At 40.4% G+C, this 13,796-nt stretch overlaps 1 protein-coding gene across 6 annotated transcripts in view; it reads left to right on the top strand.

The window, feature by feature from the left end:
* The window catches only part of CAB39L (calcium binding protein 39 like), a 65,205-nt gene that overhangs the window by 26,874 nt on the left and 24,535 nt on the right, over positions 1-13,796 (top strand). For 5 of the 6 annotated variants that reach the window (XM_065641314.1, XM_065641325.1, XM_065641306.1 and 2 more), the window contains 2 exons: positions 1,821-1,964; positions 13,220-13,384. In XM_065641314.1, coding sequence (XP_065497386.1) covers positions 1,863-1,964; positions 13,220-13,384 — 267 coding nt within the window. In that variant the 5' untranslated portion in view covers positions 1,821-1,862. The remainder of the gene's footprint in view (positions 1-1,820; positions 1,965-13,219; positions 13,385-13,796) is intronic. The other variant, XM_065641341.1, reaches the window with a different exon arrangement.

Genomic DNA, 13,796 nt, shown 5'->3' with positions numbered 1-13,796 from the left:
ATAAAAACGTATAGAATCAGGTCCTTCTGGAAGTGTGTTGTGAATTGCTGATCTTCTAATTGCAGCATGTGCGGGGTTACAGGGTGCTTGGCACTTGCTGGCAGCATTTAAAATGAATTTATGGTATAATACTGGCATCCCAGTCTTTTCCAGTGTGTGTATGTCACTGGACGTGCCCAAATGAGCTAGTTGTTGGTATACCCCATCTTCAGTCTTGCAGGTTGTCAGGTTGAGGAGACACTACTCTATTGCTGGTCGGATGGTGCTGCCAGACCTTGTGGTTGTGAGCTCCGTGGGAGCAGGACTCTGCAGTTGAGAGCTCAGCCAAGGAGTGAAGGTTATGTAGCCAAAACTGCAGTAATAAAAATGAGTTTGAACTGAATTGTGAAGAACTTGAAAATGGCAATCTGAAAGAGGTGAGCTTTCAGATGTTCAACATGAAAATAGTCCTGTAAAACTCACCTAGGAACAAATAAGAAGCTATACACAAATTCTCTTACTCTGTGCACTATAACGGAATTTTTGGTTGAAATAACACATTTAAAAATATTCCCTGCATGTCTACAAACTGTTCTTGTAAAGATAATCTGCAAAAATATTTGAAATGTTTTAAATAAGACATTAGGACAGAGTCTGTATAGTTTTTTTTTTTAAGGTACTTGTCTGTGGTTGGAATTTTGTGCTTTTATGTGGTTGTTGGGTTTTGGTTGGGTTTTTTTTTTTTTTTTTTTTGCCACTTTTTTGTTATCGTACAAACTGGAATGCAGTCCAGAATGATACTGGGCTCTCCCTGGAAGGTGGTGCTGCCTTAACCAGAGCATATTCCCATCTATAGACTCATAGAATAATTTTGATTGATAGAGACTCTCAAAATCATCAAGTCCAACCATTAACCTAACACTGGCAGTAAACCATGTCCCTGAGAACCTCATCTATATGTCTTTTAAACACCTAGTCTGGTTCATTAACTTCATTAGATCTTTGTATCAGACCCTCAGCAAAACCTATGGGAATTCACAACTTAGTGCTATGTAGGATCAGAAACTAAGTTACTTGGTTTATTTCGTGTATAAATACAGTGATGTGGTGTTTGCACTTCTAACCATACAGAGGAAGAATGTTTTAAATTAAACAAAACCATTTTTGTTAAAATACTCAGTCTTTCATTTAAATGTCATGAAAACATTTGTGTCTGTATTTGGGCCTGATCCTCTGTTCCTTATTTAATTCAGGCAATGTTTTACACAAGCAAGATCTGACCCACAGGTTCTTGAAGTCTGCAGACTTAGGGGGTAGCTTAAACTGCTGCCTCTTGAGAAGATTTGGGCTGAAAAAGAGAAGCAGCTGAAGAAGAAGGAGCGATGGTGGAGAAGCTGGGACCTTATCTTGCAGTGCTCTAAACAAGGGACACTTCATATGCTGGCGTCTACAGTTAGCTATCTGCAGCGAGATGAAGCCGGTGAAGTTTGGCAGAAACCCCTATCAGAAATCTAGTGGAAGCTGCCAGATACGCAATGTCCAAAACCCCTTGGACGTAGGCATAGCCCTGCTGGAGCACTGACCTGTAGGTCGGGGCTTTAGGGAGCATCCAGCTCCTGCAGAGGTGCTGAGTAGTTGCTTTCCACATGGTAACAGTGGCTTGTGAATCCTTGATGAACTTGCAATAACTGTATGTGAAAACTTTTACTGCTTTACTGAGTAGCTGAAGCAAAATATAGTGCCTGAGGCGGATCCTTTTGTTGTTCATGATGTCTTTGTGTGTTTTTATTGCATTTTCTCATAAACCTTAAAAGCTATTTTTGTTTCTTGTTTGATTTAAGGCAGTCCTATCCTGAAGGAAGAAATCCAGGTGAAGAAAAACCATGCCTTTGTTTAGTAAATCGCACAAAAATCCTGCTGAGATTGTGAAAATTCTGAAAGAAAACATGGCCATATTGGAAAAACAAGACAAAAAGACAGACAAGGTATGAGGTAAAGCTGTAGAAGACCAATAAGGTTTTTATGCTGGGGAAACAGTAGAACAGAGGGACTAAAATTGTGTTTGCTCACTGCCCTGATTCTGCAAGCACTTGCACATATGAGTAGCTTTGTGTTTGAATGATTCTGCTGAAATCGGAGGCCTTTTGCATAAAGTACAACAGATCTGGGGGTCAGACAGAAAATGTTGAGATTTAGGAGCCTCAGCCAAAACAAAGGGTGATCTACTGCTTCAAATAGTAATACATCTAGTGAAACAGTTTGGAAGGCTATTTGAAAACTATTATACAGTTAACTGTTTTAACAGGATATCAAGTGAGACTGCCAATTAATGTTTAGGTGCCCACAGAGCTAAACTTAGTTCGGATGAACATTGTTTGTATAAAACAGCAAACATATATGTATTCAGGTGTATATAAAAGAGAACTCTATCAATCCTTTCCAATCTTCTGAATGCTAGTGCTTCCTAAATGGGCTGTGCTACTTGTATTCTAACTATAGTGCTAGGTTTTTGCTAATTCTCTTGCTCTCCTCTAATGCTGTGACACACACCTGAGTTACTTTCACCACTTTTCCAGTGACTCATTGAGAAGATGCACCCCAGGATACAAAATGCTCCCAATTGGGAATTTGTGCTTACATAAATTTTTTTTTTTAATCTGAGATTCTGACCCTCTATATTATTATTGTAGTAGAAGTACATGAAGAAGTATATGATTTTAATAACAAAACCAAACTATTTTAGCTTAAAACCGAATGTCAGTGGAAACAGAAATATCTGATAAGTGACATTAGCGCAGTTTTTGTGCAGCTGGTGTTTGTGTGTGCATGTTGTGCTTCCCCCACCTTGTGCAGAAGTCTGTATTAGAACAAACCCAACCCAAAAGGTAGGCATGGAGCCCTTTGTGCTCTTAGTGAAATCCTCTTGAAATTTTTTGGTCCAAAGCAAGTAGCTCAGAGTACGTTAATTATGCAAGATCAGTCACACAGCTTTCAGGGAGGCCTCTAGTACTTGCTGTTTCATGCTGAAATACCTTCAGTTAACTGCAAAACACTGAGAGGATTTGACTCTGAACTAAAACTTAAAATAAGTAACTAAATAAACCAACAGAATGTGTCCTCCCCTGCTGAATTCATCCTTCAGAGCCTGATTACAGAAGACATTCAAAGCAGAAGCTCTAGACTTGGGTTTCTTTTTGATTTACTTTGCAGCATGACTCCTCTGGGTTGTGGTTTTGAGGGTTTTTGGCTTTGAGCTGGTTTGTTTATTTGGGTGTCAGTGACAAAGGAAGAGAAATTCAGACTTCTTAGAAAATCAAGAACTCAATGCAAATTTTGCATAAAAGTCAAAACAGCTGGTGTGCGTGTTCCTCACAAAGCAAAAGATACAGCAGCGTTCTCCTGGCATATTAGGGTGGAAATAGCTTGTGAATTTAATGACAAAGCTTATTTTACAGGAGGAGGTTTGTTTTCAGTATTTTCTGCTGTAGTTCATCGCTGTGGGATGGAGTCTGTTCCTGAGGTGAATGTGGCTGATCGGACGAGGGGAGGAAAGGGGGACAAGGCAGCCGCTTCAGCAGCAAGGCAGCAAGTGAAGAAAGCAGCCTTTTTTGGGTGGTATTTACACATTTGCTTTACATGGCTTATTGACTCAGGACTTAAAGGTGTGACGCAGAGGAAGCACATAAGGGCCTTTCTCCCTTCAGAGGGGAAGATGTGAGACTGCTCAGTAATGCTGCCTTTCATCGAAAGTGTTGCACTGAGCTGTCCTGAAATAAATACCTGTTAAAGAAAATAGCTGGATTCATTCTCCTGAGTTTAGGGAAATAGATCATAAGGAATATCTTTAGTGCTGTGACAACGATAAACTTTAAAAAATGGCAGGAAAGATAACCCATCACATCTCTTACTATCCATAGAGGTTTGTGGGCTTAGTAAAACCCTTTTTAAGTGGTGTTTACATTTTGAATTGAAGAAGAAAAACTGATGGGGAGACTTTCAATGGCACACAGATTTTCAACACTTACTTACTTAGTAATACTAATGAATAACATTGTGTATTTTCATGAGTATGATTAGAGAAATTTAACTGAAAACAAAAGCAAAGACAAACAAAGCACAGTGCTGCAGTCTGTGCTCTTCAAAACCTGGCAAGGTTTTAAAATTTGCCTCCAGTTTGATTTTCAAAGGGAGATGAAATGTGTCATACTTTCATAAAAGGGCCCAGAGGTCTGGCTCCTGCAAGAGCCACAGACACTGGATATTCCGGAGCTGGTTTTGGACCTTGTGGGCCTACGAATGCAGAAGTTTGGTGATGAGGGCTCTCAGATTTTTCAGATTTCTGTCTCCTCGTCATCTTCCATATGAACTGGAGAAGTGCCGTCTTGCCTCGCCATAAAACTGAAGTTTCCAGGACTTCCGAGGTTCCCAGGACTTGTGGGGTACAAGTCCATAGCACCCCGGATTTTGGTCACGTGCAGAATAGCTTCCAACTAGGACTTGCCTTGGATGCTTAAACAAGAAGATTTATCCTGTGACGATTGAGCTGTTATTGTAGCACAGCCAGTGTGGTATGTGGGCTGAGACAGCTAAAAGCTGCTAATACAGCCGGAATTGGCAGAGAAGTGTGGCAAAGCCTAAATTAACTGCAGGGCTAGCAGAGAACCTCCTTGTTTCCCTTCTCAGTTGAGAAATTGTAAGTGCGAGGTGAAGATGCCTTGGGCAGCTGGGTGGGGGTGCAAGGTTGGACAGGGAGAGGGTTGATGCTTCTAATACAACTTTGTGCAACTTTCTTTAGGAACCATCTGTGCCTCGGAGGGGCTGTTTTTAGATAATGCAGAAATGATCATTCCTATCAAGCTATGCAGTAGGGAGGTAAAGGGAGCTTTGCAGCAGATCAGTCAAGACTTTCTGAGTAACGGGAAGAGCGCGGAGGACACAACTTGGTAGATGGGATGCAGAGAAGCCACTTGTAGGTGTAAAGGCAATTATACATATTTCCCGAGACACATTTCTATGCACACACATAATATATGGAAGTTTGCACTCTTTCTTAATGATGCTTTTTGTCAGTTGTAGAATAGGATCCATTCAGACTTTGAGTAAATTCTATTGACTGTGCTAGCACCCGTTGTCTTAGATCAGGATTGAATTTGACCCAGTTCCTCCATGTGTCTTTTTTTTTTTTTTAACCTATTAATATATGCAGTGTTGCCATAATGCTTTTTAAACATTCTCAATTGAAAAGTAGGCTAAGTTTGAATGTTTGGTTCACACTTTTATTTTATGGGTGGGTTGTTTTGTTTGTTTGCAATTTGCTTAGCTACATTGTGGTGGGATTGATAGACCACTAGTTGAGAAGTGCCACCACATGTGGCTCCTCTTCCTCTGAAGTGCTCTTTCTAATACCTTGTTTTTAAATTTTTAAAAAATAATGTCTATTTTAAATAAGATATTGCAGCACTGGCAAATCAAATGTAATAATTGGGGGATTAAGTAGGGTAAAACAGAGCTGGAAAAGTGGACTAAATCCTTCTTTATCAAGCATCCTTCTCCCTTCCAACATCTGAAATAAATAAGGTTTTCTTGTGACATATACAATTGCTGACATCCTATTCAGGCTTTAATATGGTGAAGAACAATTAATTATGTTTTATTACAGAATTCTGTAAATATCATAAAAAGTTAATCTCGGTCAGGTAGACCAAACTGTGCTTGGATTTAGTGAGAAATACCCATTCTGGAGTTAACTAGAAAATCAGGGAAGTATTTAAATAACTACGAAATGAAGCCTTCAGAACTTAGACTCTCATCCTTCTTTCTGGCACGAACTCCTGTAGCGTTTGGAGGATACATGTAAATAGGGAGCAGGAGGGGAGAAACCGTGATATCAAGTGGACAGATCTGTTGAACTTGAGGATGAATGGACAGCATGCGACACGCTGGTCACACTGCTTCTTTGATTACTGACCTGCTGCCATGTCTTTTGTTGATGGATGTTGTAAAAGACCATTAACAGAAAGGATACCTGAATTATCTCACGGAATTGGGGTGATATCTTGACTTCTTAGAGTCTCCTGTTCAGCCACCGAGCCCGGTCAGCACAAAGCAGAGGAGGTGGCATCCAGCTTGTCACTGAAGGATGTCCTTGAGCACATCACCTTCTTGCTGCCAACCACACACCTCCGGGTGCGGCACCCGTGACTCAGCGCCATCTGCGGCGCCTACAGGTTTGGTAACATTTTCTGAACCCGTTCTGCAGCAATAATGCAGAACAGCAAACGGATCTGGGGTCGGTTGAAACTCGGCCTAATCTTTGCGCTTGGCCTAGATGGGCTGAAAGATTTGCAGTTTCTGGCATAGCTGATCCAAGACTGGGGTTCGTTGTGGAAGCTGAGCCCAAGTGAGTTAGAGCTGGTTCAGGGCACTGTGCTGAGTGTTTCCTGGCAGGCAGAATCGCAGGCTGCAATGCCCTTAGCCAATGCTCAGAAATATAGTGAAGCTGGTTGTAGAATAACCTGAAGTGCCTAGTGTCTTCTCCTTTCACTTAAATATATCTAATGAGGCTGCTTGTTCAGGTAGGTCACTGTAATCTGTCCTCTGTTTCATCTCCGTGTACTGTAACAAATTTGGTACTGTTCAGAAGGGTCAGGAGAGCAGCCTTTAAATAAAGCTACAGTTAAAAGACTTTCAGATTTCCAGAACAAATATTTATATTGATAAATCCTGCCTTTTTACATGGCAACAATGAAACCACTATCAGCTCCTGTTCACCTTGCTCGCCCCTGTGCTAATAAAGCGGTCGGGGACCGGTGTGTGAGATGAGGTGCGTGCAGAGGACGTGATGTGAATTTGCATGGAAGAACGGTTGCCTGACTGCTGTGAAGGCAAATACCCCAAGTCAGCTGCAAAATTGCCTTCAAATTCATTGCTGCACACTGAAACCAAGGGAGTGAGATAAGGGCTTGGCACCCCTTCATTCTTGCTCTGCATGTCCTAGTGTTTTTGGGAGCGTTTCATATTTCAACTTCCCTGTTCTGCTAAAGCCTGTTGCTGCTCTAGAGATGAGAGAAGCTCCAGATACTCTCAGGTTCTGGTGCCAGGAGTTTAAAACCTGTCTCTTCTGGTTGCCCTTTTTTTTTAAAAAAATACTATTTTTAAGGACTTTACAACCTTTAATTCTGTCTTACGTGCAGGATTAACAGTGGGAAAGGAATTTATGTCTAGGTGGGGCAAGCCTGTCACTTCCATTTAATCATAAGACCTTTTAAAAGGCGCTTTCCTGATGTGCCTCCTTGGCCAAATTGTCTTTGCCAGATTCCTTGAGTACTAGGCCATAATATTTTGCTAAATGACAGAGTTCATTCTTCCTGGTCCTAAATGTCCACAATTTGTTCCTATATATCCATTTGGCATGAAATTGTACCAAGAATAAGTCAGCTGGGATGATGCTGAAGCTACGTAGATGTTGGATTCAGGTTCTGCTCATGGCTTTTCTTGGGAGTCCTTACAGTTGCATGCAGAGAGAGTTGTGTTGGCACTCTGCTTTTAGGAGAAAAAATTGTTTGAATCACACAGTGCAAATACATTTAAGCAGGACTGTAAGCTAAAACAAGACAAAGCCAAACCAAGGAGCCGTATGGTTTTGGTTGCGATGTATAGCGTGGAATACTGGCAGTTCACTGAATCACACATTGGAGTATTTAACATCACACTGGCAGGCGTCTATGTATGTTACTGTCTGCTACTGTGCAAGATAGGAACAGTTTAGAAAGATATTTTTGCCCTGGAAATATGCTAGGTACACAAAGAGAAGCTGTATGATCCTATTCACCTTATTCTTGTGAACAACTGAGGATTTCCTGATTGCTATACAGATGCCAGTGTCAGGCATCCTGTATTTTTCTTATGTATATTTGGTATCTGAGTTTGGAAACGTGGAAGAAGTTCATGCAATCTGTTTCTTCTTCACTGTTATGGTTGGCCATAAATGTTATATTAAGTTCCCGGATAAGTAAAAGTGAGAATAAGTCCTTCTGACCTGTAATGTATGTCCATACATGTGAAACCTGTAACCTGTTGGTGAAACAGAGGTAAAATAGAGACAACACACTGAAAGCTTTAAAAAGTTGCAGTTCAGGTGTAAGAGTTCAGACTGTTCATTATTCAAGGCCTGATACTTTTCCCTTTGTTTGTTTTTTTGTTTGGTTTTTTTTGTGTCTTTTTTTTTTAATCTTTCTTGCAGAGGACTAAAAAGGTGCAATGCATCTACATTGCGCAACAGGAGGTCCATCTCTCTGTCGTGCTGGCAAGCGTATTACATCTGGATCATGAGTACTTAATATTGGCACTTTTAAGAGACATGTGAAATTGCTCTAAGTAGCTAAGAAGAGGGGAAGGGTAAGGTTCATAAGTAGAGGTAACTTTTATTAAGCCAGTTGGAATAGGTAGAAATTTAAGTTGCTGAAGCTGGGGATTCTTGGTAAAGGATCTTTGTGGTATGCTAATCGGGTTTTTCAAAAACTGCCTTTATGAAGTTTTGATTTCTGAACCAGAAGATCTGCTTTGTTTGTTTTGCTATATCACACACAAACAGTGTTGGAGCTAAAACAGTTTATCCTTTGAGTATGGACAGTCCCAACTCTTGTAATTATGGAAATAAAAATCCAGCTTTCTGCGTGAACAACATATAAGACCTTTGTTTTAGCCTTCCATGCTACTTTTAAAAATCTCTCTGGAAGATTTTAGAAGAGCAGAAAAATTTTAAGTCTTGGAGGATTTATTTGTAATCCCTTAATGAAAAAAACAAACAAACAACATTCTTATTGAACTGTCTTATATAATTGTGGAATATAGGGAAAAAATTAACTGTTTGACAGCATTCGTCAATAATGCTAAATTATTGCCTTAAGGACATTGTCATGTTCTTCAGCCCTCCTGTAGAGATCAGTCAAAAAAATGGATAAAATTCAGAAATTGTCTTCTAGACTGCGCAGAGCAAGTTAAACTGAAGAACTCAATATATAAGCACTGTGGGCAAGGAAGATCAACACGGGAGCATGGAAATATTTCAGTGGTGGTGAAATAGTAGTGTTATCCATTCTTTAATAAGGAATGGACTGTTGCAACAAAATCGACTGGTCTTCACATGTGCGTTATCCTGTGGAGAGGAGAGTCTTGAGGTCTTTCAGGGAAGTTTTTTTAATATATATTTATATAGAATTTCAGGGAACAATGTCTTTGTGAGCTCCTTTCTTTGTGTTATGATCGCATTAAGTCACCAATGACAAGACTTTCATCTATGAGGAAAATAAGCTTGAGACCAAGTATCTTCAACTCATAAAGCTTCCACCTCTAGTTGTTGAAGCTGTTGGTAGGTTTGGAGAGACACATGAACACTGACAAACTCCCGACGTTGTAAGCAGAGGTCGTCGAGTATGTTTGTAATTTAACTTAAAAACATTATATGTAGTTATCTATGCTGCCAGTTCTCAAGCTCCAAGGCTGTCGTATGCCATCTAGTCCAGTAGGGTTAGCAAAGTAATCCAAGAATTGTTAGACTTCCACATGTACACAAAATGTTATATTTCCAGATGAACCCAGAAACTTCTTGTGAGTTGCCGGTCACTATAAACTATGCTCTGCTGATAAAGAGTTATTTCTTGTTGGAAATAACTTGTTAGTCCAGTGTTGGGCCAAAGTAAAGAAGAAGTGGCTATCACTGAAAAAAAATTGCCTTCGCTGCCCAGGTCGGTGTGGGTTGTGCTCTTCTTCACTCTCCTTACACAGCTATTGCAAGTCAACCTTGTCATTCATTTGTGACTTACCCATGTAGCCACCCTGAATTTTAGTGTTCTGTGGTGAAATTGGATCCTCCCAAGTTTGGACGTTGTGAACTGAGATGCCTGTAGATCAGAAAACTGTGCGTTGCTTTAGGAGGTCAAGATCCTGATATCTGTACAGTGAAAACAACACAAACGTTAAATAAATGCATGTGGTGGGAATCAGCTTGCAGTTCATTTTGTGCTTTGTTGTCCGTGTCTGCAATTTTAGTTGTTCAAAGTTCAGCCTGTCTCACTTTTGACATTTGTATATAATATATATAAGCTGTTCAGTTCAGGATTCTGCGTTCAGTTATCTCCTCTCCTCTTTTTTCCTTCTGCTCACACCGGCTTCTCTAAATATAACGACACAAATTCAGTCATGATGTAAAGGACTAGAGGACAGAAGGAAAATCTTCTGGAAAGAAGATCGTGCTTAAATGCAAGAACAAGACAAATGGCTTGAAGTGCTTAGATATTTCATGAAACCTTTTATTTTGCTCTATAACTTCTGCTGAAGTGAGAGTTGCAGCGCTTTGCTATTGTTGCTGTTGCCACTGATGGAGAACAAGTAGTAGTATGACAGTCATAATATATTTTGGAGTTTTTAGCAAATCTCTGGGTTCTTTTATCACAAAATTCTATTTGTCACATCATTGGGGAAAGGGTGTGCTGCTGAGGTTTTTGTTGGGTTTTGCAAATTTTCCTAAAGGGGGTCAGGACCAGTCCGGCTTCTTACAACAAGCTGTTCTGCAGCTATATTTCTGTCATCTTGTATTTTCATATATTCAAGGTAATGTATTTGCTTTGTTGTTTGTTTTGGACAGATCTCAGGTCTTTGGATCTTGGAATGTCTTTTTTTTTTTTTTTTTTCTTTCTCTCTTCTGAGTCTTGAGCAAGAAACGGTGCTTACATACTTATGGTATTAGTCTAAAAATGCTGTAAGATTAAGTGGAAATGTCAAAGTGGAAGCTAGAAGTGGCTGTTAATTTAAGAATCTGTGTTCAGGATTATTCTCCAGATAGATAATGAGGAGTAGACACAGAAGAGCAGTCATTAGATTTGACCGGGAATAGCTTTTGGTGGTGGGTTGAATGTCAAACCACAGACTATCCAGAGGAAATGAAGGGGGAGGAAATTAAACACAAAATGTAAATTGCATGTAGAAGAGCCAAGAAGATGAGCGGATGGGATGGCAGATGATTAGAGAAATACAACTATTGTGCCCGGTTGTGCCTGTCAACACCAGGGCGTTCTGTAGTTTCTTTTTCTCCTGCAGAGCTTTACTTTTTGGCCTCTTTTTTGATAATTAAACCTAAAGCTGAGTCTTGCAGACATTTTTCTACATATCACAAAGGACTACGTATACTTGAAAGGAAAGGTTGTTTTTTTTTTTTAAGCACAGAATGCCAGAGATAAGGCTTTTTCCTCTGATATGAAAATATTTGCAAAGCTCTTATAAAGATTTAGAGCTTTAGTTTCCAAGATAGCACCCCTGTTGTTAATCCCATCTGGACTCTGTGGGATATCTCTGGTGACATACCACTAACATTGAGGTAAAAATAGGCTCTTTTGCTGAGCGACAGTAAAGAACAACAAGACTTCTGCTGTGGTTGAAGTTATCGCATAGTCATATTCATTTACATGCTGCTCATGCTGACTTAAGTAGCAGAAAACTGACAGTAGGTACAAACAGATTGGGGGAGAACATTTCTTTATTCTGCACAAAATCAATGCTTGAATCTTCCAGGTAGATGCAATGTGAAGGTGGCTTTTGCTGTTGTTGTTGTTTGGTTGTGTTTTGGTGGGGGTTTTTTTGTTTGCTTGTTTTTAATTTCTAGGCTTTTTAGTTACTAATTTTTAGTTACTAATCTGTGATTTAAATCAGTGTTAAATTATTGGGAGATCAGCAGTTCAGGGATGTCTCTCTGTAGCACTGTGGGGTTATTTTATACAGATCGGTGGGGTGGTATTTCAAAGCATGACATTTTCCCTTTCAGATATGTGGGTTATGTATTGAAATTATCGATCTGGCTTTGAACATCCATTAATGTCCGCTTAGCTTTTACAAATGACTCTTGGGTTTTCTATGTATCTCTTGGTTATTTATTTATTTATTTCCCTCCCTGCTAAACTAACGAAATGCTCATTTCAAAGAAATGTTTTTGCAAAATATAGGTGTGAAATGCTGTCCCGTCTTCAGCGTCTTTAACCATCTTGCCTGGTACCTTCCTGCCATTCTCAGATTTTCTTTCAAACCTCTCCCTTGCTTCCTTCCCACTCCCTGCCAAAAAATCCAACCAGCCTTTCTGCAGGTCATGCGTGTGTTAAATATACTCCAACCCAGAAAGAGTCATTGCCTCCATAGCCCTATGGCTAGAGCAGGTGGGATTTAAAGCACACACACACATATATATGAAAAAAATAACACTTCTGCTCCATGAGTCTTTATTTATACAAAGTGGAGCAAACCTGGGAGGAGAGTGTGAGCCGGAGCTGCCGTGCTGTGGCCAGTGGTCGTTTCCCGTGAGAAGTGCGATGGTATCGTTCACATCTGATTTAAACCTGCTGACTGCCGTGAATGCCAAACTGTTACCTGTTTATACATGTTGCTCTTTCATTTTCGGGTCAAGACATTTTGTAAGGTAATTCCTGATTTGTCCTCTACATTAAGTACCTGAAACATGGCACGGAATTAGTATACACCAGGTGGGAGCAAGAGGTGAAAGACTGATTTTAGTTTGCTTGGTGTCAAGTGTGGAGCTTTCCTAAAGCAAATCATTTAATTTATTTCCCAACCTGAGACTGGCGTGCCTGGCTGCTCAGTAGGCAAATCCCTTGCAGGAGATGCTGGCCAAAACCACATGTGATGAGGAGAAACAGGTGGTGGCAATGCAAAGCTGGTAGGAGTACAAGGATTTTTTTGGGTTACTAGTAGAGGAACCAGGACAGTCCATCAGCGAGCAGTTGGTGGGGAAGCAGCACAGCAGCCACTCTGCCAACAGGAGAAGCTGGCCAGTTTGGTACATCTGTCTAGCACCTCTTGCCCCATATGTGCTGATGGACGTGGGGAGAGATGGTCCAAGTGCTGCTGCTTCTGTGGGGCAGCGCCTGCCTCCAAAGCCTTAAAGGGTCTTGCTGGTGCGGGTTGGTAATTGCGCTCCTGCCCCTGGTCTGTAAGTGAAGGCACACTGTCTTTCAATTGTATATATCTGTGTGTGTGTGTAGGACCTGCAGGATCCAGGGGTGGATGCTCCAGGCTCAGTGATTACATGAAATTATTAAACCATTTTACAATAGATAATGATCATTGTAAGCACAGTTAGAAGCTTTTGTTTTGAACTGCTTGTCTTTTAAAATAAAACGCCTTTTTTTTTTTTTCTTTTTTTTTTTAAACAAAACCTGTATCTGCTGGCAAATAGGCATCGGAGGAAGTGTCAAAATCTCTGCAAGCAATGAAAGAAATTCTGTGTGGGACCACAGACAAGGAGCCACCTACAGAAGTCGTGGCTCAGCTGGCTCAAGAGCTATACAACAGTGGCCTTCTAGTGACGCTTATTGCCAACCTGCAGTTGATAGATTTTGAGGTGGGTCAGCATCCATAAACCTTTCCATCTCCTTGGTCTCAGTGTTGTCAGTGAGTATAGCTGTATTTTTCTGAAAGTCTAAATAATTTTATTGCATCAAGACTGTTTTTTGCATGCTGAAGAAAGTAGCAGCTGTAGATTGGTCAGTGTCCTGATAGACGTGCTTATATACTGGAAGCAAATGCAATGCATCTGATTTATTTTGGGGGGATTTTCTGAAAAGAAAAACAAGGAAAAAAAAATATTGCCATGTGTATCCAAGCAAGATAGGAAATAATGCTGAGAACACTGTCTGTTACCAGCCTCATAAGCTGCAGTGACTAACCTCTTACTTTGGGATAGTGTGAGTAGAGAGCCAAATGCCATCTCTGAAGGGTGTTTCCAGGGGTCCAGGAATGGGGAAGGAAAATAA

This window comes from Caloenas nicobarica, chromosome 1 (genome assembly GCF_036013445.1).
Source record: "Caloenas nicobarica isolate bCalNic1 chromosome 1, bCalNic1.hap1, whole genome shotgun sequence".
Lineage (NCBI taxonomy): Eukaryota > Metazoa > Chordata > Aves > Columbiformes > Columbidae > Caloenas > Caloenas nicobarica.
This window is presented reverse-complemented; position numbering and strand designations above follow the sequence as displayed.